Source organism: Abrus precatorius, unplaced genomic scaffold (assembly GCF_003935025.1).
Source record: "Abrus precatorius isolate BTA unplaced genomic scaffold, Abrus_2018 Scaffold10, whole genome shotgun sequence".
Lineage (NCBI taxonomy): Eukaryota > Viridiplantae > Streptophyta > Magnoliopsida > Fabales > Fabaceae > Abrus > Abrus precatorius.
In genome coordinates this window covers 22,610,460-22,635,619 of record NW_020874292.1, presented here as the reverse complement: position 1 = coordinate 22,635,619, position 25,160 = coordinate 22,610,460, and the positions used below count along the sequence as shown (strand labels likewise).

Sequence of the window (25,160 nt, the reverse complement as noted above, 5' to 3'; positions counted from 1 at the left end):
ACCCAATCATGTTAAATGCGGATGTATAAGAATTATACGTATCTCATGTTTTGGTTTAACAATTTCTTGTGATAATTTATTTTTTTTTTCCCAAATTGCTCATATAAAACTTTGTAATCTTTATATATAAAAGTAAAAACATTTGTTTACTTCAAAATATGTTAATAATTGTCACAAGAAAGTCATCGTTTGAATAATACACTGTCATTCAGTTCGCTCACGAAATTAAAATTTAAATGGCAATGTTTATTTATATAATGTGATTGGTGAGAAAGGAAGCATGAGATTCTCTGGCAAAGAGTGTTTAATGATTGCTATGAATGAACAATAATTTCAGGGGAATGGCGCGTAGCAATGAGGAGTTGAGCAGAGTGTTCCCAGTGGCAGACTCCCAAACAAAGGATGGGGGAGACAGAGAGAGGAACGGTTTCTCATAGATGAAAACCTTGGAATAGTGAAAGTAAGACAGTAAGATAAAGAATTTTGACTAGAATTTACCGACACCCACCCACCGCGTGTCAGATATGCTCCGTTTTGCGCGTGATTCATGTTGACCATTTGACCTTAACAAGCATGATTTTGTTTGTATGATATACCACGAAACATTATTGTGTTGCTTCTTTTAAAATGATTTCCTTTAAGCATGAAACTCGTACCATCATAGTGTTCTATGTTTGATCATTCTCATTTTGACCGTTGTGTAATTTTCTATAATCTAATTATCACTACAAGTTATTAAAATAAAGATATTTACCGGAATACAAACACTCACGTTAACCGGAAAAAAAGTACCCACAGATACTGTAGCAATATAAAATGATTTAATTTAAATAAACTTTTCATGAAATTTTTATGAGTCAAACAATAAGCCTCAATTTGAATAAATTTATAAAAAAATTATGTTTTTCTATTTTTTTTAGAAGTCATCTCATTTAATTTCTCTTAAATTTAAAGAAATAAATTCTTTTAACTTATTAAGAAAATATTTTTTATTAATTTTTTAAAATTTTATTCAACCTAGGCTTAAATATTAAAATTAATTAAACTTTTTTATAAGTTAAAATTAGCTTGTGTTTTTTTTTAATTTTTTTTAGAATTTTTTGAAATTTATCTTATCTAAAATTTGAGAAAATAAAGTTTAATTTGGATAAAGTTAGAGAAGTCTTTATAAGAAAAAAATTAATATTAAAAATAAATAATTTTTTTATAAGCTAAAAATAACTTATATTCTTAACTTTTAGAGAAGTTTAATAAAACTTTTTTTAAAAAAAATTGAAAAAGATAAGTTGTTTTTAATTTATGAGAGAACTTTTATTTATTTTTTATGTTAATTTTTTTCTATAAAAACTTTCTAAAAATTATCTAAATTAGGCCAAAATTATTTTCAACTTACAATTTTTTTATTTTTTATATTATTTTTTTTATAAGCAACAATACCTTGTCTAAAGATGGGTAGCATGTGAGAAATCGTAGGTTCAAAACCTAAATTGACAACAAAAAAAAAGCCACATCTACAGTAGCAATTGATAATATAATAGTCTGATTTAAATAAAATTTTTAATTAGTATTTATGTGAGTTAAATATTAAGTATTAAAATAAAATACATTTTTTATAAATCAAAATTAACTTTCTTTTCTTTTATTCTTTTAGAAATTTTTTCATTTAACTGTTTATAATTTAAGAAGACAATTTTTTTAATTTAGAAGAAAAGTTTTATTTATTTTCATATTATTTTTTAAGGATTTATCTAGAAACTTATCCAAATAAACCAATGTAGAATGATTGCTCCATTAAATAATAAAAAATTATTTGAATTGCATAAAATAAAATAAAAAGTGTCACAATGGACTTTACCGAGAAAATTAAATTAAGAAAATTTAACACGTTTACGGTTAAAAAATTCTAGTAAGTTATACTTTTTATATCAAAATATAATTTAACATAATTTTAATAAAATTGTGAAAACATGTAGAATACATTGTTATGGGTTTTTTTTCAAGTGAAGATAGAATTGTACAATACTTATGAATAAAGGGATGAAATTATAAAAGAAGCATATATAATAAAATAATTAAAATTTTAAATATTATTTTTAATAAAGCATATACAATATTATTTCTAAAATGCACTTCTCTTTCCACTGTTGTGTACAAATACCTATTGAGGTCGGGAAAACAGAGCGAGGGAAGGGCTGGTACTTGTGCGTAAGAAGAGTGACCCAAGTCAATAAATAATATTCACAAGAAAGAATAAAGGTCAATAATATTCACATTCTGCGGATATCAAAAGCTTGTTTAAGATGATTCACTGGGCCATTCTTTCAAATGTGCCATGATTTCTGTTCTGCCTCTGCCTCTACACATGGTTCATGCCAGGCCTACCCATACTGCTCTGCTTTGGTTAATATTAACTAAAGACACATAAAACCTCTGCTTTTTGAATTTAAATTTTTTTATCAACTTTTAAATTGAAAAATGACTAAACCAATGTATCATTAAAGAATTTCTTTTATTTTTTTTTAAAATGAAAATATAGTAGGATAAGTCAGCATATTCTATTATATTTAAATTCACAATTTAGTGATCAATGCATATTATTTTCATGGACTGATAATTTATCTTAAAAGAAGGAGAAGACTTTGAAAGAAATAGCATATATATTGTTTTTTCTTCTTTAGGATTATTTTTACGCTACTCAATTACTCTTTTGTTAAAAAAAGTTATTGTCTCACTAAATCACCATAATCTTATGTGTCTCAATAATTGCTTTTATGATTGTTAATGACACTACTTTTGTTACCATCTTCATTTGTTGACCTTATATAGTCCATTGTTTTTCCTGCTTCATTTCTATCGTTATTGCAGTGACCTTCATTTCACCCTTACCATGACCATCACAATTGTTGTTATTAGATCACTATTATTATCGCAGTTGTTACCTTCCATTCCAATGCTAATGCTATCCTTTAATGTAGTCACGACAATTTCGAATATTGTAACTCTGACTATCATTGTTGTCAACGTTAGTTGCCACCGTTGTCAATTTCTTTACTATTGCTATCATGTCCACCCTTGTATTGATTCTGTTATTTAAAATTAAATTGAAATTCAAATAAATCGCAAACATTAATTTTACATATTTTTTATTCTATCTTTATGTAAAAAATAATTTAGATTATATATTATTGAATATGTATGTATTTTTTAAGAAAATATTGATGTTATTTTTATTTATGATTTGTAATTTAGACTAAGTTGCGATTTATGATGAAATTCAATAATTTTAACCAGCTTTTTTTTTTCATATCTATTACATATTTGTCTTTTTATTTAATAAATATTATCCCTTAAATAAACATTAGCTACTAAAAAAATTTATATACTAATTTGAGTCACTATTCACACTTTAATTAATGAAAAATTATTTATTTACTAACGAACAATTAAAATTGTATTCCTTAAAATAATAATAAAAAACAAAACAAGAAAAATAAAAATTAAATGTTATTTGGATTAAAAAAAGGGTTGAGAAAAAGCATATCACATATCATTAATTGCTATGCTTATCTATAGTTGTACTTTTGAGTAATTGATTAGCTTTGGGGAACTGTACAATGCCTAATACACGCTGAAATTTCTTACAACAAATGGAGGTAGGAGTAAAAAATATAATGACTAACAGATGAGAAGAAATGAAGTTAGACCCTTTGGTTATTAACAAATTTAAACCACTAAACTTTTGTAGGTCTAGGTTGCTGTCGCGAGTGCTTCTTCAGAGTCACTAAACACCTTGTTTAGAATCATGGCTAATCGAATTCCCCCTTGAGCTATTCTTTTCATCACAAATGGCATCCTTGACTCGAAGTAATCATCTGCAAATACATCATAGGTGCATAGTCACTACTCAAAATTCTTTTCTTTTAATGAGTACACAACTCCGGCTGCTGATATCGCAATGTACGTATTGTAATGGAAGAGTGTAATAACACACTTTCTCACCCATTTTTTTTTTAACATGGTTTCATTGATTTGTTGAAATTTATATTAAAATTACAAAAGTATAAATAAAAATTATTAAATTAAAAGTGAGACCTGATGATTATTTTTTTTAACAAATTGTAGCTAATATAAAAGTATGTTTGTGAATATATTACATGCATTTCTTATTGCAATTTGGTAAACCTCAAACTGATAAGGTTGGTGCAATTTCATGAATTAGTTATTATGCATAAAAACAAACATTTTAATTAGTTCTTACTTTAAAAGACAAGCCTTTCAATATTATATGGTTGGTGACTTTGCTTACCTGCTAGAGTTGTTCCAGCTTCAACTCCTTCGTAACCCCATTTGCAAGCTATTTGTATGCTCTCTTTCGCCCAACTACATGATTCCAAAACAAACACATCCACTGTGAGGAATTTGAAAATGAACAACCAGAGAAAAAGGAGATTGTGGGATGGAAGAGAGGGAGAACTCACCTATTTACACAGTGAGAGATATCATTACAATGTTTCCATGACGAAACATCATCTGACCAGATTCCCTATACAGAAGAAACAAGGGATTGTTGATTTTATTAGAACCAATAAAAGAATCCACCTATTTAATAAAAGTTAGGAGATTGACAAAATTAGTTACAGTTTCTTTTAAAGTGGGATATGATAATTTTAACAGAGCTAATTTGAATCGTTAACTGTAATTAAAATATTTCAAATTTAGGTTTAACTATACTATTTTTTTTTCCTAGCAGGATAAGCCTTTCGATTGTTGTTGTTATATATATATATATATATTTTATTAAAATGTATATATTTTTTATACTATAAGAATAAATTTTCAATTATAAACTAAACAGGTACTTAGCCTTACATCTGTGTAGTTCCTCTCAATGTCTTGGAGGAGGAGACTGACATCCTTGTCATAATAGTCTGCCAGTGCTGTGAGAATGATTTCTCTGTCCCACACCTAACCATAGACAACAAGAGTAAGTTGTCACTTAAAGTGATTTGTAACTACAAAATGTAGACGACTAATGAAGATGAGGCTTACATGGTGCAGATTAGATTTGTGCCTAAACCAGCGTAGTTCTATTGTGTTCCCTCCTTCGTCAGTGGTGAATCCAACATGCATAGGCTGAAAAAGAAAACCCCAAAAATTTTAGTCAAAGTGCACGGAATTGGTAACAAGGTATATTCAGAAAATGGATTTTTTAAAGTGTATTAAAGGAAAAAAAATTTGTATAATTCGAGATCGTTGACACATGGGATGGTTTCGGACCACTAAATAATCAACGTGTTAAAATTTTTATATAATAATTTGTTTTTATTAAAAAATATATTTTTAATTCAAATTACTACATTTAAATTATTTATTATATGTTGTTAGATACATAGTGAAATTAAAAAAAAATGAAAAAAGGAACCTTAAAAAGCTTTTCACACCCACCTGATGTATATCTCCCATGAAGTGTGACAGGAACAATAAGGCCTCAGTCATATTATCTGTAAGATAAAAACCAGAGAAATTGAAGAAAGCTATTAAGGAGAATGATGAAAGCATCTCAAGGGATTGAAAGTTGACCCCTTACGTCTCCGATCAGATGTCCCCTCTCTGTAATGCATAAGCTGGGAAGTGAAATTTTTGACAGCACCTGCAACACACATATCCTCCAAGCCATGTGGGTCATGGCAATCCCCTACGCTAACAAATATTTGCATTAATATTTTATAGGTTTAATGAGATCACATAACAAGATAGTTAGTACATATAAATAATGCTTACTTGAATACTGAAAAGAGCAAGCATCATCAGGCGTGTCAATGAAATGAAGAGGACTTGTCCACCTATATTTGTGCCAGTGCCTTATTTGGTCAGGCCATATGCATAAGGCTGATAAGTTACCTTTGACATCCTCAGGTAACAAATGGTACACTGCTTCTGATGCCTCAGCTTCTAAAAGTGCCTAATCAAATCCCAATATTTTTATTACTCTTCTATAATTACCATTCCAACATAGCACTTATCACTGTTAATAGTGAATTCTATTACCTGTGCAATTTGGCATGTCATCACATGACCCTCTTTACTCCAGGCATGGGTAGCAGGTGCACCAATCAAAGCAGAAGCAAATAACAAGAGAAATCCAAATGGGAGAGACACCCACAATCCTCCAAGCTTACCCATCTCTTCACTAAAATTTCTTTTCCGCTGACCTTACATATACATATATATATATATATATATATATATATATATATATATATATATATATATATATATAGGCATTTATTTGATTGGCTTGAAAGAACACGGAAAGGGGTTTTCATTGAGTGCAAGACTTGAATATCCCTTCAAAATGTATCGTCCAAGTTGACCTTAAACTACAAGCAATATGGGGCATATTCCCGTATATACAATGCAGCAGCAACTTAATTATGAATGTCGTGTGCAATTATAACGTAAATAAAATGTGATTGTTTCTATTAAGAGCGTTGAGTAGATTTGAATATACTATTCTTTGCTTATGGTACACTGTTACCCACAAGCAAGCAAACACGTTAGTGGTTAGTAGTAGTCTCCACATCACTGTCCATATACGCCTGGATGCATCGTTAGCTATTCATCTTTAACGCTTAAGCAATTGTCCTCTAAGAAGCTAAATTTTATGGATTTTGTTGTTTAATCCTTAATATTTTAAAAATATTTCAGTCCAGTGTTTTGTAAAACAATATTTATTTTAAGTTTTTAATACAAAATAATAATAAAAAACTAAAATGAATATTTTTTTTATTAAATTAGATAATAATTTTTTTTAAAAAATTAAGAATTAAAATACATAATTTATATAATTTTGAGGACGGACTTAAAAATTTACTCAGACGTCATCAAGCAGGGTAGCATGCGGTTCTGCAAAATGGGCCTTTCAAATTGCAAAAGCCCAAACTATGAACAGACCTCTGAATTACAAAAAGAAGCCCGTAAGCCTACTTAAAAACCTTGCCAAACCCAACCCTAAAGATGCATCGATAAATTGGAGACAGGCAGCAGAACCCTAAGAAGCAGCGGCAAGTGTGTGAGAGAAGATGAAGTTCAACCCGCGAGTGTCGAGCAGCCGCCGCAAGAGCCGGAAGGCTCATTTCACAGCGCCGTCGAGCGTGCGGCGTGTGTTGATGAGCGCGCCTCTCTCGACTGACCTACGTTCGAAGTACAACGTGCGGTCGATGCCGGTGCGTAAGGAGGACGAGGTGCAGGTGGTGCGTGGGACCTACAAGGGACGCGAGGGGAAGGTGATGCAGGTGTACCGTCGCAAGTGGGTGATCCACATCGAGCGCATCACGCGCGAGAAGGTGAACGGCTCCACCGTCAACGTCGGCATTCACCCCTCCAAGGTGGTTATAACCAAGCTCAGACTCGACAAGGATCGTAAGTCTCTCCTCGACCGCAAGGCCAAGGGTCGCGCCGCCGCAGACAAGGAGAAGGGAACAAAGTTCGCTCCCGAAGACATCATGCAGACTATTGATTAGTGTCTTTCCCTTTTTTGCCCTTTTTTTATTAATCATACAAACCTAATGTTATGCATCTTTGAGGATCTTGTAGTCTTTTTCCATCTCTACTATTCATTCTCCTTTTTGAAGGCTTTTGTTTTCTTATGATTTAATGTTAATTAAACGTTCTCGTGCTATCTCTTTTCTGGTTTTTCGCGTTAATGATTTAATTAATTGCAATGCTAGTAGTTTTAGCTCAGTTATATGCATTTGGATCTTAAAAATGATGAATGTCGATGTACTGTAGCTGATTGTGAATATTTTTCATTTTACCTGTGAAACGTTCTTAGAATGCTATGGCTTACCGCTTGAACTATGTGATTCTGTTGTGGAATAGAACTGTGTTTTGACGTTGTCTTGGACTGTTGTGCATGGTGCTGTGGATGATGAGATTAACAATTTTACAGTTATCCCTGGCTGATATAGCAGGTGCTGAAAATTTGTAATCTGACATTGCACTGTTAAGCTTTATAATAAATTACCCAGGGGTAGTATGGGTGCATTTGTAATCCTTTGGGTGTTTATTTGAGAGAGAACGCGTAGTTTTATGTTGTGAAAATTCTCGTTTTCATAATTTTAATTCTGCTGAAATCAAGCTGAATGGAAGTCCAATTTTCACCATTGATTTTGCATGTGTTTTTATCTAACATTTTTGGCCTCTCATCCTCCTTATTTCCTATTCATAGCTTGTCCTGTGAATTTTTTAAGGTTGAATCGTACATTGCTGGCCTTTTGAGTTAATTTCAGGCAAATATATGTGGGTGTGCCGCTTAATTTGGTTATATGTTTTGATTGTATGCATGATGTGGAAATGTGTGGCATGACTGTGTCCTTGTGCATTGTGTTGACTAAGGCGATGTTGTGTGCTTGTTCGTAGTAGTTCAAGTGTTTTAGATTTTTGTGTTGCTGAGGTTTTTTATACAATATCTTTTTTTGGAGATTCTGATTTCGACATGAAAAAATTGTTTGTTCCTACCATCTCTGTTCAGTATTAAGTTAGATAAGATAAACGAAACTGGGTCAGGTTTCTTCTGACGATAGACGGCGTTTAGGTTTAGTTTTAAGTTTGATGACAGTACGAAATGTTGTGATGAGAGAGTGATGTATGTGGAAGTCATTATTTGCACTATGCACTTCCGTGTTGAATTATTTGCACTTCCATTTTTTAATCTGCTACATTTTTTGTCTAGCTTTCGATTCATAATTATTTGGAAGTTTTGATAGAATTACTTATTTGTTGTCTATCAGGGGGAACAATAAATTTAAAATTTCAGTTGACGAATGAACTTAAAGGTCCATTTGTCATCTCACCTCTTATAATTAAAAAAATTGTATGCGGTTTTTTAGGTTGATAATATTCCCGCGAATGCGATTTTAAGAAAATGAGTCTCCTATATAAGCTTTGGAGATCTTCCTCTAGACAGAATTCTTGAGTTATAAAAACCATTAGATTATAAATTCTCTAAATGAAATTCGGCAAAAATCACCGGTGAACTATGAAATTAGCAATTTAAGAACTGGATTTCGGCTTCATAAACCGTTCTTTTTAACATTTTAACATTGCATCAATAAAAAATTTATATATGGCAAAGTTTTATTAAAATCAATAGTCAGTCAATGCAACTTTGCTTCGAAATTATTAAATAAATACATTTTAATTAAATTTATCACGTATTGGTTGCTTATCGTGTGTAATATTTATTTGTTATAAAAATTAATTTTGATTTAATAAATACCTCTTGCTCAACAAGCTACAAGTCTGTATTATAAAAAAAAAAAAATACTTGATTCTCTTTATTGGATAAATCAGAAGTTTACAAGTTTTATATAAATAAAAAATTAATTTATAGTTTATAAAATTGATTTTTCTATCATAAATTAAAAGTAAATGAAAAATTGTTTTACTTAGTTATCAATTATATGTACATCATTAATATTTTATTTATCAAGATAGTATTTTGATGTAAAAGTAAATCAATGTGTCTGTGCATATGTATATAGGGTTTTTACGTTAATAAAATCAAAAGAATATGATATTATGTATATGTTTCAAATTAAAAAGTTTTACAAAATGTTTTAATAGATTAAATCGTGTTAAAAATTAAATAATATTACACACTTATTTAAAAAATAATAATATATTTATTATTAAACTTTATGATTGGTTTAAGTGATAAGTGATTGGTATCATTTAAACAAAGTAAATTTGTAGTGATAAATTCATTCACATATTTAAGTTTACAGATTTAAATTAAACTGATTAAAAAAAAAAAATTTATTAATTATCATTATATTAGTTATTTGTCGAGTAAGTTGATTTTTTTTTATATAAGTTATTTTTATTTATTTTAAATAAATAATGTATAAATTTTAAAATAATATTTAAAATAAAAAATGGATGAAAAAGAATTTAAATTGAAAATAGTATGCCATACTTTTTTATATTTTTATTCTCTTTAGTATTTTAAAATTATATATTTATTATTAGATTTTTTTATGGAGACCAACCCCTGATTGGAGTATTGTTTCGGTATGTGCAAGTGACCCGTGTTACAGTATACTGTACGCGATTTGTATTTTTTTCTACAAAAACTCTAGAAATACATGTCCGTCAGAATCTTCTAAAATATGCTAATCAAATTTTTTTTAAAATTAATTTAAACCGATGTTATTAAAATATTTACATTATACTATTAAAATTAATTTGAATTGTTCAACTTTTTACGTTATATTATTAAAATTAATTTAAATCAACATTTGTAATATGTAAAATAATAATAATAATAATAAAGTCAAATTTTAATCAATTTTTATATAATTCAAATTAATATATTTTTATAAATTTTTTAATTTAGAACAATAATATAAAATATTATTCTTATATATATATATATATATATATAGAGAGAGAGAGAGAGAGAGAGAGAGAGAGAGAGACTAATGATAGAAACACAAAAAATTTATCGCATACCTTAATTTGCAGTCATTATAGTAAAAGCAAATCTTAATAATGAAAAAAATAATAATAACAATATTAATTTTTTTCATGTCAATCTTTAAGTAAAATTAAAGTTTTACTAAATCCATATTAAGGAAATGAAACTGTAATTATAATAGAAGATTGAGCCGGCCTTGGAGGATACTAGGATCCGATCCTATCCTGCCCTCATAGAACGGAAGAGAAGTGTCGTGTGGTAGCTATTGTGAGCGAGGGAGAGAGAGCAACAACAACCATAGCAATAGCATTAGCAATAGCATAACTAATTAGAAAATGAAGGCCATCGTAATTACGAGTCCTGGTGGTCCTGAAGTGCTGCAACTCCAAGACGTTGAAGATCCCCAACTCAAAGACGACGAGGTTCTGATCCAAGTCCATGCCACCGCTCTTAACAGAGCCGATACTCTTCAGAGGAAAGGCTCTTACCCTCCCCCTCAAGGTGCTTCCCCTTATCTTGGTCTCGAATGTTCTGGAACCGTCTTATCCCTCGGCAAAAACGTTTCCAAGTGGAAAATCGGCGATCAGGTTTGCGCTCTTCTCGCCGGTGGTGGATATGCTCAGAAAGTTGCTGTTCCTGCTGGTCAACTTCTTCCCGTTCCACCTGGAGTTTCTCTCCAGGATGCTGCTAGTTTCCCTGAGGTCGCATGCACTGTTTGGTCTACTGTTTTTATGATGAGTCGTCTATCTCATGGAGAAACCTTATTGGTATGTTATCACTCTTGATTCATCAACATATCATACCATCTGTTTGCCCTTTTCTCTGTGCTGTTAATTTGAATTTTGATATTTTTACTTTAATCTGTTAATTCTCAGATTCATGGAGGTTCCAGTGGAATTGGTACATTTGCAATTCAGATAGCTAAATATATCGGAGCAAGAGTCTTTGTTACTGCAGGTTCGTTAATGCTTGATTTTTCATGTTATCCAACAATACACTCACGTTTCATATATTTAGACAGAGAGCGGAACTGAAGATTACCTGTATTGATTAGTGAAACTCACTTGCTTTCAATTATATACTATTCCAGTTTGTTTGTTGAAATTCCAAGCAATTTTGCCCATATTTTATTTTAAATATTGCTTAACAGGCAGTGAGGAGAAACTAGCTTTTTGCAAGAGTATTGGGGCTGATGTGGCCATCAATTACAAAACACAAGACTTTGTTGCCAGGGTGAAAGAAGAAACTGATGGTCAAGGTACTATCTCTAGGTCGCGTCATGTAATTTGCCAGCATTCCACTCATAGAATAATTTATTTAGGGTGTGTTTGGATATACAGTTTAATTAAGCGCTAATTAAACAAACTATTTTTATATAATGACATATGCCGTAATTTAAATGTAGAACTTAATAGAAATAAGTTAAAAAAAAGCTTACGAGAATTGTAAGCTATTTTCATAAATTGTCTATAAGCTCTTTCAAACAGGCTCTTAGTTCCTCTTGATGTTTGTGTTTTTATCGGTTTTATAGAGAAGCATGATGTAACGACGTAATTGATGCGTGGTGGCAGGTGTTGATGTTATTCTTGATTGTATGGGAGCATCCTACTACCAAAGAAATCTTGATAGCTTGAATTTTGATGGAAGGCTCTTTATTATTGGCTTTCAAGGAGGGGTTTCTACACAAGTAGATCTCCGACCTTTATTAGCCAAGCGTCTTAATGTTCAAGGTATTACGAATTTTGGATTATACCCTTTTTAATATATGCTCTTGTGGAATTTAGTTTCTACCTGAAAATGTTTGTCTCTGCAAGTAAAAACATGGTAGGATCTAACTGTACTTGAACATGACAATTGTGGATGCTGTGCAGCGGCTGGCTTGCGTAATAGAACTCCTGAAAATAAAGCTGTGATTATTAGTGAAGTGGAGAAAAATGTTTGGCCTGCAATTGCAGAAGGAAAGGTTAAGCCTGTGGTCTACAAAACTTTCCCTCTTTCCGAAGCTGCAGAAGCTCACCGACTTATGGAAAGTAGCCAGCATATTGGGAAGATATTGCTTGTGCCATGACATTGTAATAAATACTGAAGTCTTACATACATTTGGATCATTTGTGTTTGAACTTCTTTGTTATGATCTCAGGATTCTAATAAGGTTGTGGTTCAAAATTACAGCTAAAAAATTTGAAATGGCAAGTTCATTTCCACAATTGCACCGTTTATGGCAATTGATATGCTAATTATGCAAGGGACTGACTTTTTATATATCGGAATCACTAGCAAGAATCAAATTCGGGAACTTGTGTTGTGTTCAATTGAGCCATCCCTGAAAGCCACCCTTGTATACATCACTTGAGCATAATAAGATAGATATTCAAACTTGCTTTGGCTTCTTTAGTAGGAAACTAAACTACAGTAAAATATATTTTTACTGGAGGTTATTGCTATCTTTTATTTTGTCACCGGTGCATGGTTTTAACAACAATAAGCAAAAACGTCGTGACAGGTTAAATTGAAATGAAGAACAACATCGTCACTTATACCAAATGATGCATTATCACATGATCAATTGGGCTTAATGAATTTTTTAATATTTTTAAATAACTATTTACTAAAATAAAATTAAAATAAACATATTCCTTATTTGAGGTAAATTTTTGCCATGTTAAAAATGAAATTAATTTTTTTAATTTTTAATTTACTCATTTTGTCTAAAATAGAAACAAAATCAATGTGACATGTGTCATGTGTTTCGTATCCAATAAAAAAAATTTGAATTTAAGTTTGCATTTATGTATTTCGTAACTCATGAATTATTTTTTCTCTCTTTTTCTACTAACACAATTTATTTATTTTTCTTTCTCTGCACCTCTAATCTCATTTAATATTTTCTCGTGACTGAAATTAAATTCAAATTTTTATTTTACTTTTTTGTCCCTATTATATAGGAAACACATGACACATGTTATGTTCAGATTGATTTCGTCCCTAATTTAGGCAAAAATGAATAAATTAAAAATAAAAAATTAATTTTGTCTCACTTAAATACAAAACATAGTCTAATGTGACAAAAATTTGTCCCATACAGAAAATGTTTATTTTTAATTTTATTTTATTAAATAGTTATTAAAAAATTAAAAAAATCATTAAGCCTGATTTTACATTTTCACACAGCACAACTCATTTATTTTTTTTCTTTTTCTATTAACAAAATTTATTTATTTTTTTGTCTCTCCACGTCGCATAACTGCAAATTTAAAGTTTTTATTTTATTTTTTTTATTTTTTTTGAATACGAAACACATGACATGTGTCATGTTTTAATTAGTTTTGTTTTTATTTTAGATAAAATAGTTAATTAAAAATAAAAAAATTAATTTTATGTTATTTAAATATAAAATATAATCTGATGTGACAAAAATTTGTTATTTTTAATTTTATTTTAATAAATAGTTATTAAAAAATATTAAAAAATTCATTAAGCCGATCAATTGTGCCTCTTTTCTAGTCACTGGACAAGTGTCGGTGCAGAGAACCGAAAGGGACAAAAAAAAATTACAGTCAAATTCCATCCTGGATTGAAATTTTATGCCCGATAAACGGTTGCCGCAAGTCCGCGTTTTGAATTTAGATTAAAATATATACTACCAAATAACGATTTTGAAAATAATTACTTACTGGCATCAAATGTCTACCCTGGGACAGTAAATTCTTGTAGTGTTCCGTTGATTGTGCACGCGTTAAGACTTTGAAATCAACGTCTACTGTTCAAAAGCAGCATTAAGCAAAAGATTTCTCCATTTGATGTTCATTACAGTTGGTGATCAATTCCAATCAGGTGAGCTTAACATAAAGATTTATCTCTTGCTTGTTATTTAGAACTTTGTCTAAAGGCCCTTTTATGATGAAAACTGATTATTAATATTATGCTTTTCTCTTCAATGTGTCATTAATTACTGTCTTTCCAATTCATTCAATAGGCAGCAAGCAGTAGTTCGATTTAGATGGTGAGGTTCTTTTGCATGGAGTGATAGATTCTTCTAACTCCCAAGTTTAAACTGTATATTGTAGTTGTGTGAAAAAAATTGTAATTCTTTTCTTTATTCATATTGACCATACGTACACACATTGCATTTTAAGTCTTACTGGAAATCGTTTGATTGTGTCTCTACTAGATACAAATTGGGTTAGAAATGGCTGTTAACATTATTGGAGCAGTCGCGGGTGTAATGAGCTGTCTCTGTGCACATAACTGTTTCCATGAATCTCTTGGCCATCAGATTAGGCACCTTAGAAGACCCAAAAGGAACTTGAACAAGCTCAAATCATTGAAGGAAGAGTTAGATGCCCGGAAGGTGGATGTGTGCACCAAGCTAAATCAAATGTGGCTTCAAAAGGGGATGAATCCCAAGTCAGCAGTAGAACTGTGGCTTAAAAATGTTGATAAGATTGCAAGTGAAATAAATGAACTCACCAGGAAAATTGAACAAAATGGACCCTCACCAATTTATATTTGTTCAAGGATGAAGTTGGGGGAACTTATTGAGAAAAAGATCTTCGAGGTGAGAGAGGTTCTAGAGAAGGGTCAGTTTGCTGATGATAATACATTGGCTGAAACTTCACCCAGAAAAGGGCATCCTCTTCCCATTGCAAGGTTGATGGAACATGGATCAACCATGATAAGTTTAAACAGAATTTGGAACTACATAATGGATGATAGAGTGAGAAAAATTGGTGTTTATGGGATGGGAGGAGTGGGAAAAACCACAATCATGACTGAAATCAACAACAGTCTACTAAGAGAGAATAGACTTTTTGATAGTGTTATTTGGGTTAGTGCTTCAAAGGAAATGATCCATGAGCAATTACAAAAGATTATTGCTGAGAAGTTTGATATGGATCTTTCAGGATTTCAGGATGAAACTACAAGAGCTGCTGCACTCTTTGAAGCTTTTGAAAGAAGGAAAAGATTTGCCTTGATTCTAGATGATCTATGGGAACCATTCTCTCTTGAAAGAGTTGGAATACCCATTCCAACCATAGAGAATGGTTGCAAATTACTAATAACTACTCGAAAGTTAAGTGTTTGCCGAGGCATGGAAACAGATAGGGATGAGAAGGTGAAGGTTCTTGCAGACAATGAAGCTTGGGATCTCTTCAGGGACAAAGTTGGAGATGTGGCATTGGCCTCGCCAGATATACAAAGACTTGCAAAACATGTGGCACAAGAATGTATGGGTTTGCCTCTTGGTATTGTTACTGTGGGGCGTGCCTTGAGAAATGCAACTGATATTTCAGAATGGGAGATTTCATTGATGGCTTTAAAAGCTTCAACTGTCAATATAGAACAAATGGAAGAATCAGTTTTTTCTCGTTTAAAGTTCAGTTTCACAAAATTGAAGGATGACACAAGTAGATCTTGCTTTCTTTTCTGTGCTCTGTACCCAGAAGGTGATCACATTGATACAAATGAATTGATTGAATATTGGATGTGGGAAGGTATACTAGGTACTATGGATAACATAGCAGCAAGCAAACAAAAGGGGAGAATAATTTTGAATGAACTGAAATATGCATGCATGTTGGAAAATGCCACTGAAAATGCAGTGGAATGTGTCAAAATGCATGACTTAATAAGAGATATGGCCATTACTATCATGAGAACAGATCCTTGTTGGCGCTGCATTGTCAAAGCAGGCAGTGGACTGACAAAACCTCCACATATTGATGAGTGGATAGAAGATGTTCAAAGGGTATCACTAATGAAAAATGACTTGAAAAATATCTATCTTGGCAATCCTCCAGTGTGTTCAGGTGTCACTTCCTTGTTATTGCAATACAATTCTTTTGCTCAAAATATGCCATATAATTTCTTTGATTTCATACAAAGCCTAAAAATTCTTGATCTCTCTTACACTGGATCGATTCCCTGCCTGGATCGGTTTCTAACTTGGTGAATCTATGTGCCTTGTTAGTGAGCAATTGCTGGAACTTAAGAGCAATCCCTTCTTTAGCAAAACTCATAAAGTTAATGGCTTTAGATCTCTCTTGCTCCCGTAACATAAAAGAACTTCCACATGGAACAGAACAGTTAGGCAACCTGAGAAGGCTGAATATTTCCAACACCATGATTCAAATCCTGCCATCTGGTTTGCTGTCAACACTAACTCTTCTGGAAGAGTTATTGGCATCTAATGCTCTAGTCTTTCAAATACCACTGCCACCAACCAGCCCTGAAATCAGTATTGATGAAATCATATCCTCCTCAACTTTATCTTCTCTTGAAGTGGATTTCTGGTATTTTGACCTCTATGATCTATATACTAGATCTGGTCACTGGGTTCAGCTGGACAAGTTCAAGTTTAATGTTGGACCCGGAGAGCTGCAAGAAGTTTCAGAGAAAAGGAGTGTGGCATTTCTTGGGATTTCCCTTGCAAAAAGAGGAGTTCTAATCCCAGCAAATACTACTGAGTTGAAGTTTATTGATTGTTCTGATGTTACAGAGCTAACAACTTGCCTGTTGCATGTAGAGAAGCTTAGAAAATGTACAGTAGTTTGCTGTTACAGTGTAGAAAACATTGTTGACCCGGGGAAGAATGATTTATCTACTCTGGAGACATTGGTGCTGAGATTTTTGATAAATTTGCAGACGATATGCAGTGAAGTAGTGACACCATCTACACTTATGAGCCTAAAGATCATCAATGTTGAGTGCTGTCCAAATTTGAAGAATCTATTATCAGGGACCCTCTTGCTCCAACTAGTAAATCTTGAAGAAATTAGAGTCAGTCACTGTAACAGTATGCAGGACTTGATGTGTTGGGAAGGAGGAGACAATATTCATTTAGCTAAAATTCTCTTGCCAAAGTTACAAAAGTTGAGGTTGGAATTTATGCCTAAATTAAAGAATATATATAGTGGGTTCATCAGTTTAGGTTCTCTTTGTTGTGTTCATGTGATTTCTTGTGATGCACTCAGGAGGTTACCTTTTGATCTGGATGATGCAGTAGGCTGCTTTAACCAGCAACTATTGGTACCACCTGCTTTGGAAATTAGAGGAACAAAATATTGGTGGGATTCACTTGAGTGGGATGAACCTGCTGCCAAGCAAATAATGCAAACTTATTTCTTAGAGGTGCCAATGGTGTCAGATCAAGTTGGTAGTTCTTCCAATGATTATTTTGGCCGCCACGTACACTCGTTATAATTTATGTTTTCTCTTGATTTTCATTGGCATTTATACGTTACCTTCATCCACGAATAGTAATTCTATAAATTATTCCATTGTATTTAAATATTTATAAGTTTGTTAACAAAAAGTAAGCTTGTTATTTGTGAGAGAAATCATAATAAGCATTGCCAATATCTCACAGGTAAAAATATCGGTCTTACAAGTTACAGCCCTCTCATCCCTTGAAAATTTCACACGTTTCTTCATTTTGCCTTGTGTACTATTTTCACCAATATGTTCGTAATAAGCATGATCTTGTTCCTTTTCTTTTCTGACATTTCCAGCATCATCAATTCAAGCACGAGGCTGTTTTCATTTAAGAGCTGTACCCCTTGTTTTGCTGATCTTTTGGGGCCTTTTTTATTTTAATATATTTTTTTTATAAACTATTTATTAAAATATAATTTTATCAAAATAATTTTCTTGTTTGGAGTATTTTTAGACACACCATCACCAATTTCATCATTTACACTGACCAAACATATTTTTAACTTAAGTTTTGTCACTGTTACGGGCGAAACTTCCTCTCAATGACACATGTCACGCAGATAGAGTTTTGCTAATAATAACAGTAAAACTAGTTTTTTAATTGAGTTTCACATCTTATAGTAGTAAAACTAATTATTAATTTAAAAATTAATCTACCACTATATCAATATGATATATGATTTACAGTTAAAAACCTGTGAAGTCAATCAAATGATGTTTTGGAATAAAGTGCCACTTAATTATCTATGAAGAAAAGGTCTCCTTTTTTGTTAAGGAATAACAACAAATTCCTCCTCTAATGCGTCGAGACAATAATAAATTATGTCATCAAGCAATGTTTTCTCATCTCTAAATGTAACATATATTAAACTCTTGTTTAGTGACAGTCTTGTCGTATTCCCTTAAAATCCTGGTGTATAACAAGCCATGCTTTTCTAGTATCTCAATGAACTCAAGGTACTTCTTCTTTTTTCCTTTTATACACCAAATGACTAAGAACAACAACGGATTTTGCCCTCACTTATAAGCTCCACTTTAAGGAAGAAAAATAATTTGAAAAGAAGTTTAGGAACCTGAATCATCTCGTGGTTGAAAGAGCTTTACCATTATTTTTTACATTAGTTTCATCACCATAAGTAACAAAATTCAAAATTCAAATTTTTTTAGTAACTCATAAATATGAACTAAAACATAAATTTTACATATAGAAACTAATTTATAAATAAATATCAACTATAAGAATCAAATATGTATTCAAACTAAAAATAAAAATAAAATTATAAACTTATTTAAATAAAAAATATAAAGTATCAAATGAAAAAATTACAAAATATTTAAAAACTAAAAGTTATATCTTTAAGCAAGCTTATATCATATTCTAAAGATATTAATTTTTTTAAGAAAAAAGTCCTTTTTAAATATATTTTATAAAAATTGATCTTCAATAAAAATTATAGTCAAAATATTAATATTCATACTTTATTCATTCTTAATGTATAATAAAAGATAAACATATAAAATAAAAAAAAAATATTAATTTGAGTTCTTAGTGTTGAATTTGTTAATCTTGTATTCAAAATATACTTATCATTGACTGAAAAAAATATTATTTTATTTTATAATATTCTTTTAATCTTAATCATTTGAATTGAGTTTTAACATTTAAAATGAAAAAATTTTATTGACGAAAATGCATGCATTATATTAAATTTATAAAAGTGTAAATAAATATTTTTCATTTCAATAAAAGCTTACTATAATTAGTTGTTTAAATTTACTTTTAAAAGTTAGAATTAATATTTTTTTATTTTTATCTCTTATTTTATCTTCAAATGAATAAATCAAGTATTAACATTAAAATTTTTATTGTATATTAATTTTCATAGAATATTTAAAAAAATTATAATTTTTGAGATGTGAGATATCATTAAATATAAGTTTACTTAAATATATTTCTAGTCTCTTAAAATTTTGTAAATTTTTCATTTAGTACTTTGTTTATTTTGTAAAATTAATTTTAAATTTTTTTATTATTTGTTAAAGTATATATTTAATTTTTATACTTGATACTTGTTTATAAATTAATCTAGTCACATTTTAATTTTTATATAATTATTTTTTTATATTTTCGTATTTTTATTTAACGTCGCTATCATGCTTTTAATGATAATGATTAATATAAAAATATTTATACATGGACTAAATTATAACTTTTTATTTAAAAAACATGTTATGAATAGAAATTAAATTTATAATTTAATTTAATATTTACGATACTAGTTTTTTTTTTTCACCTAATACATTATCCGTAAATGAGAAGGATCCTCCATGTTAAATTAAGTTTAGGCCATTTTATTTTGTATTTTCGTATACACGATAACATAAAATAAAATCAAGCGTAAGAAATTTCAAGAAGCACACAAAGATGCTGACAATAATCAATAGCAGCGTGGCAAGATGTTTTTGGTGCCACGTATCTCAATTTACTTTGACACAATTATCATTCAATAAACCTTTTCTTCACTTCCATGCCATTGAAGGAAGCTCGAGTCAAACTATTCAGGCCGCGTCGATTAAGGTGAGTTTCATTGAAGTGCCATTTTTCCTTGTCCCTTTGGTTTATCATAAATCAAAATTGCTTTTTACTTCTTTTCCGAACCGGAAACTTGTCTATTTTTTTTTTCCAAATCAAAGTGATCCTTATGTACGTGAATTTCGAGAGGAACTAGGTTGTTATCAAACAAACATGGTTTGGTCTTGTTGGCGAAATTAGAGTGGTCCCAGGTTTTTTCTTTGGGGTTAGTTTGATGATTGATCTATATCTGAATTTGTTGTGCAGGTTTTAAGATTAATAATGGATCTAAGTGCACTAAATCCTGGACAGATTACTGTGCTGGGATCTGCGTTTTGTGTTATGCTTTCCATGCATTTCACAACGCAGTTACTTTCTCAGCATCTCTTCTATTGGAAGAACCCAAAAGAGCAAAAGGCTATTCTCATTATCATCCTTATGGCTCCTCTCTATGCACTTGTCTCCTTTGTGGGTCTGTTGGATATTAGAGGAAGCAAGGAGTTTTTCACCTTTTTGGAGTCTGTTAAAGAATGTTATGAAGCTCTCGTCATTGCCAAGTTTTTGGCTTTGATGTATAGTTACTTGAACATATCTATTAGTAGAAACATTGTACCCGATGAAATTAAAGGCAGGGAAATTCACCACTCTTTTCCAATGACACTCTTTCAGGTAAGGCCTGCTTCTGCACACTTAGAATTGTGGTGAATTTATGGTTGAATGAGTATCCACACAACTTTTGTGAATGGTCATGGATGCATATGATGTGTTGGTGATGTCATGGTATTAACAATAGTGTTAATTTATCTTCTGCAGCCTCATACTGTTCGGCTGAACCACCATACTCTGAAGCTTCTAAAATATTGGACATGGCAGTTTGTTGTCATCCGCCCAGTGTGTTCCATTTTGATGATTATATTACAGCTACTTGGACTGTATCCAACTTGGTTGAGCTGGATATTCACTGCCATTCTCAACATTTCTGTGTCGTTGGCCTTGTATTCTCTGGTGGTCTTTTACCATGTGTTTGCAAAAGAACTGGCACCACACAAACCTCTAGCGAAGTTCCTATGCATCAAAGGAATTGTTTTCTTCTGCTTTTGGCAGGTGAACTTTATCATCCTTTATATGGTATTCAGGCTAGCTGAGTTCAATGACCTTGTAGAAAAGATTTAGAGCTCACACACACACAAAAATAGTAGTGGATTACTGGATTATGGTGTTAGAGGTAGAGGGAAATATAAAAAAGAATACTATAGGTGAAACAATTAAGAAGAATTTTGAAGTCAATAGTTTGACACTTTGTCTATAAAATTGATTTATATTATATGACATTATGATGTTATTTAATACTTGTAGCTAGCTCCACCTAGTAGAAAAAGGCTTGGTTGTTTTGTAAAAACATTCGATCGAACTAAAGTTTATTATTTTTGCAACATAAACTCCTATTGTGTTGTAGTTTGGGGGAATATTTACATTAAATGAAGAGGCAAAGTCATTTACCGATAGAGTCAATTTGCATGGTCTCAAGCTCTCTGGGACCAGTGATGACAAAGGATAAAATTAGTAAATCATTTAACTTAATTAACTTCAATTTCTGCAGAGGTTGTCTACTACTTATGACAAGTCAAAACTCAAAACTCTAACAGTTTTGTGAATTTTTTGTGATATTCTTAAGAATTAAGGGTCTTAACTTTTGCCTCAAATTTTGAACACTACACAGCTTTGGATTTTGATGTTCAGTATCCTATCAGTTACTTTCTGTCAAGAATTGTTTGACGTAGGGGTCTTTCCTTTTCTTGATTTGCCAGTTACATTTTGCAATATGGATTTATAACTTTGTCCTTCAGTTTGCTTGATTCATCAGTTTGCCTTTTACCTTTACCTTCAATTCTTTGCATGTTATCCTTCATGTACAACGGTATCATTACCTAGGGCTGTTATCATGAAATTAACGAATTTTCTATGGTCATATGCAGGGAATGTTGCTGGACTTCTTAGCAGCAATGGGCATCCTTCAATCTCGTCATTTGAAGTTAGATGTGGAGCATATTGAGGAAGCGATGCAGAATATTTTGGTATGTCTAGAGATGGTTATCTTTTCTGTTCTTCAACAGTATGCTTATCATGCTGCACCATATAGTGGGCAAGTTGAGCAAATGCTTAAACAAAACAAGAAAAATGAGTGATATGGTATGGTCAAAGAAAGAGAGTCAGTTGTAGGGATGTATGTGAGAGTTCTTTTTTAGAAACATGAAAACATTGATGCCAATTTTCTTTATATAAAGAATATTATTCGTACTGTATAAGGTCCCATCCATAACCTCTTAGAAGATTTCGTCTTCTTTCTTGCTGTAATTTTCCTGCCCTACTAAAGGATTTATTTCATCACTTGCTATCTACTATCTAGCGGATGGCAATTTGCTTATGATAATTATTGTTGTGATTACTGTGTTAGATACTTGAATTAGAAAATAGAGAAGGGGAAAGAAAAATATATTTCTTTGATTGATTCCAACATGAGTACAAAGGAGAGAGAGAGAGAGAGAGAGAGAGAGCTCTCCTTCAGAGGTTTCTCTTTCACAAAGGATTGCTCCTTTTACAAAGAACTAATACTCAATTTTCAAGTGATAATAGATGTGAATGCCTTTTCACATACATCTTTTATCTTACCCCTTCTAATTAACTAATAACTACATTAACTATCCTAAACAACTTGTGCCTTCCCTCTCTCCGAACTCCTAACAATCTCCATGGGCAAATTTATGGCATACGTAACTCTTAATGTTATTTCACCTCTTATTTATTATCAACCGCCTAGAGCATCTTTTCTCACGTGCAACCGCAACATCCTCTAAATATACCCTGCGCCTATAAAAGCACATACCCTGATGACACAACAGCAACTGGGTTCTTTTCCTTATTTGTCTGGGCGTTTGGAGTTCTTTAATATGACAATTTTGATTATGATGACCCGGACGGCAAAGTTATGACGGTGTTCTTCAAAACGATAATTTTCTTTAACCCATGTTAATTTAACAATCAAATAGTTCTCCCACTGGTTTTCTCATATGGTTGATGTGGAAATAGAATGTATTTTTGGGTTATGATGACAGAACACCATTAGACATAATAAAGATGACCTTGATGACATTATAGTTGGAATGCCTCTGGGGTTCATCGATATAAAAGAATGTGGAATGTGGTACCGGAGGAGTTTTCTCATTTGAGAGTAGCACCACTCACGCAATGCTTTGAAGGAACTTATGCAGACATATGCATATACCATTAGTGACATCTCAATTTGCCGGTGGAGTTAAATATCACATTTGATAATTGAAAACATTTAATGATGAGACATTTTTGTTGCAATCGATTTTATTTTATTTTTTTTGTAATCAATTTTCTGTCGTTGGAAACGTTCAAATGAGGGGCCCTGACTTGGTTTTGACCTTTATAAGACACGGAATTTCATTTTTACTAGCTAATTGTGGTATGGCTTCAACACAATCATCAACTTCTTGGTATCAAGTTGAAATTGGTCTAATTATTTTAACACGTGTTGTTTGTTTTTTTATTATATAAAAAAGTGTTTGATTGAAAAAACATAAAAGATTTACAATAATTAGAAAAATAAAAAAAATCATTTTCTTTCTTCATAAGCTAAAAAACTGTAGCTTTTGAAAAAACATAAAAAGCTTATAAAACATTTTGCAAAAGCATTTTTCTTTGAAAAAAAACTATCATACTATCACCCTTCATTGGTGAAGCCCAAGCAGCTTAGGTCCCCAAAAAATAATTTTTTAATATTAATCATATTCTTCTTACATCTATTTTTTTTTTTTTTTTTACTATTCTCTACTCTTTTAATTTTTATTAAATTTTTCTTTAATTTAATATTTAATTTGAATGTCATTAGTTAATATCCAGTTATTTTTTTCTTATCTTTTATAATTATATTACTATTTGTTTTTATTTAAAGCGGTGAAAGAAGCTAGTTTATTGTCAATATTAACATTTGATATATTTCTTTTGAGTATGTTGAAGGTAAGACCATAAAAGTTAAAAATTTAAAAATTATTATTTGTTGATGTATTTTGTTGGTATATTCTTTAATTGAGAGATTGATCTCAAACTAAGTCTATTTTTTATTTTATTAATTTTAAAATAATTTGTATAAGTTAAAAAAAAAAGCATCAAAATTTGAAAATTAAACATAGATATTTATCAAAGGATAAATCGAGATATCAAAATAAGATAATTAAGTTCATTTTGTTGACAATTAACTTTTATTATTTTAACTTAGTTATATATTCAATACTTTATATATTATAATTTTTAATTTTATATAAAAATATTACAAGATCATATACATAACTTAATTCTTAAATAATTTTTATAAACACGTTGAAAAAGTCATATTGAAAATTAGAAAATTATAAAATTTCAAACTTAGTGATTATCTTAAAATAAAAATGAAGCTAATTGTTTAACAACTAAATCATCTTGAAATTTTTAATTTTTTTGTTAGAAATGATTATTTAGTATGAAAGATTATTTGCAGTTAATTTGGTTAATAAAAATTTATAATATAAAATGTGATTACCAATCATTTTTCTTTCAAGGGATTGCCTCTAATCTTTTTAAAAAATATATAAAAATAAAATAATAAAATTTTATAGAAAAATAGACAATTTTTGAAAAAAAAAAGATTGGTTCTGGAAACGAAAGCCCTGCATTGTACAGGCTTATACCTCAACATTAACAATCATTTTTAAGTATGGAAAAGGAAATCTTAAGATTTTTTGTGTTTTGTACAAAATCCTAAATGACCAGCATAAAATCCAAAGTAAAAAATTTAGAAGGATGGTTTTTTCTTCTAAAAAAGAAAGCAAA

The 25,160-nt window shown here is 30.8% G+C and overlaps 6 protein-coding genes and 1 non-coding gene across 10 annotated transcripts; 6 read left to right on the top strand and 1 right to left on the bottom strand.

Annotated features, from left to right (window-relative positions):
* Positions 1-3,630: 3,630 nt before the first annotated feature.
* On the bottom strand, positions 3,631-6,183 carry LOC113852867 (endonuclease 1). The gene is made up of 9 exons (XM_027483255.1): positions 6,049-6,183; positions 5,782-5,962; positions 5,588-5,695; positions 5,446-5,501; positions 5,050-5,133; positions 4,870-4,965; positions 4,479-4,543; positions 4,307-4,380; positions 3,631-3,872 (listed from the first exon to the last, which is right to left on the bottom strand). The coding sequence occupies exons 1-9, from the start codon at positions 6,181-6,183 to the stop codon at positions 3,748-3,750; spliced, it is 924 nt and encodes a 307-aa protein (XP_027339056.1). The 3' UTR covers positions 3,631-3,747.
* An 836-nt stretch (positions 6,184-7,019) lies between these two features.
* Positions 7,020-9,303, top strand: LOC113852615 (60S ribosomal protein L26-1). The gene has a single exon (XM_027482930.1). The coding sequence runs from the start codon at positions 7,083-7,085 to the stop codon at positions 7,521-7,523; it is 441 nt and encodes a 146-aa protein (XP_027338731.1). The 5' UTR covers positions 7,020-7,082; the 3' UTR covers positions 7,524-9,303.
* Positions 7,920-8,002, top strand: LOC113853397. Its single transcript, XR_003502569.1, has one exon. It is a non-coding gene; the product is annotated as a small nucleolar RNA R38 (small nucleolar RNA).
* Positions 9,304-10,683: 1,380 nt separating the features above from the next.
* LOC113866099 (quinone oxidoreductase PIG3) lies at positions 10,684-12,867 on the top strand. Of its 4 annotated transcripts, XM_027501007.1 has the most exons (6): positions 10,816-10,843; positions 10,940-11,247; positions 11,356-11,437; positions 11,631-11,738; positions 12,052-12,210; positions 12,352-12,724. In XM_027501007.1, the coding sequence occupies exons 1-6, from the start codon at positions 10,816-10,818 to the stop codon at positions 12,546-12,548; spliced, it is 882 nt and encodes a 293-aa protein (XP_027356808.1). In that variant the 3' UTR covers positions 12,549-12,724. The 4 variants fall into 4 exon arrangements, with proteins under 4 accessions (XP_027356793.1, XP_027356805.1, XP_027356799.1 ...); XM_027500992.1 differs by having other exon boundaries at positions 10,684-11,247; positions 12,352-12,867; XM_027501004.1 differs by having other exon boundaries at positions 10,749-11,247; positions 11,356-11,380.
* A 1,802-nt stretch (positions 12,868-14,669) lies between these two features.
* On the top strand, positions 14,670-16,433 carry LOC113852063 (putative disease resistance protein At4g10780). The gene has a single exon (XM_027482320.1). The coding sequence runs from the start codon at positions 14,670-14,672 to the stop codon at positions 16,431-16,433; it is 1,764 nt and encodes a 587-aa protein (XP_027338121.1).
* Positions 16,434-16,507: 74 nt separating this feature from the next.
* Positions 16,508-17,683, top strand: LOC113852061 (disease resistance protein At4g27190-like). Its single transcript, XM_027482319.1, has one exon. It carries the CDS (start codon positions 16,508-16,510, stop codon positions 17,681-17,683), a length of 1,176 nt encoding a protein of 391 aa, XP_027338120.1.
* Positions 17,684-20,194: 2,511 nt separating this feature from the next.
* LOC113866123 (transmembrane protein 184A-like) lies at positions 20,195-22,773 on the top strand. Its single transcript, XM_027501014.1, has 4 exons — positions 20,195-20,273; positions 20,535-20,936; positions 21,081-21,371; positions 22,244-22,773. The coding sequence occupies exons 2-4, from the start codon at positions 20,550-20,552 to the stop codon at positions 22,451-22,453; spliced, it is 888 nt and encodes a 295-aa protein (XP_027356815.1). The 5' UTR covers positions 20,195-20,273; positions 20,535-20,549; the 3' UTR covers positions 22,454-22,773.
* Positions 22,774-25,160: the final 2,387 nt, after the last annotated feature.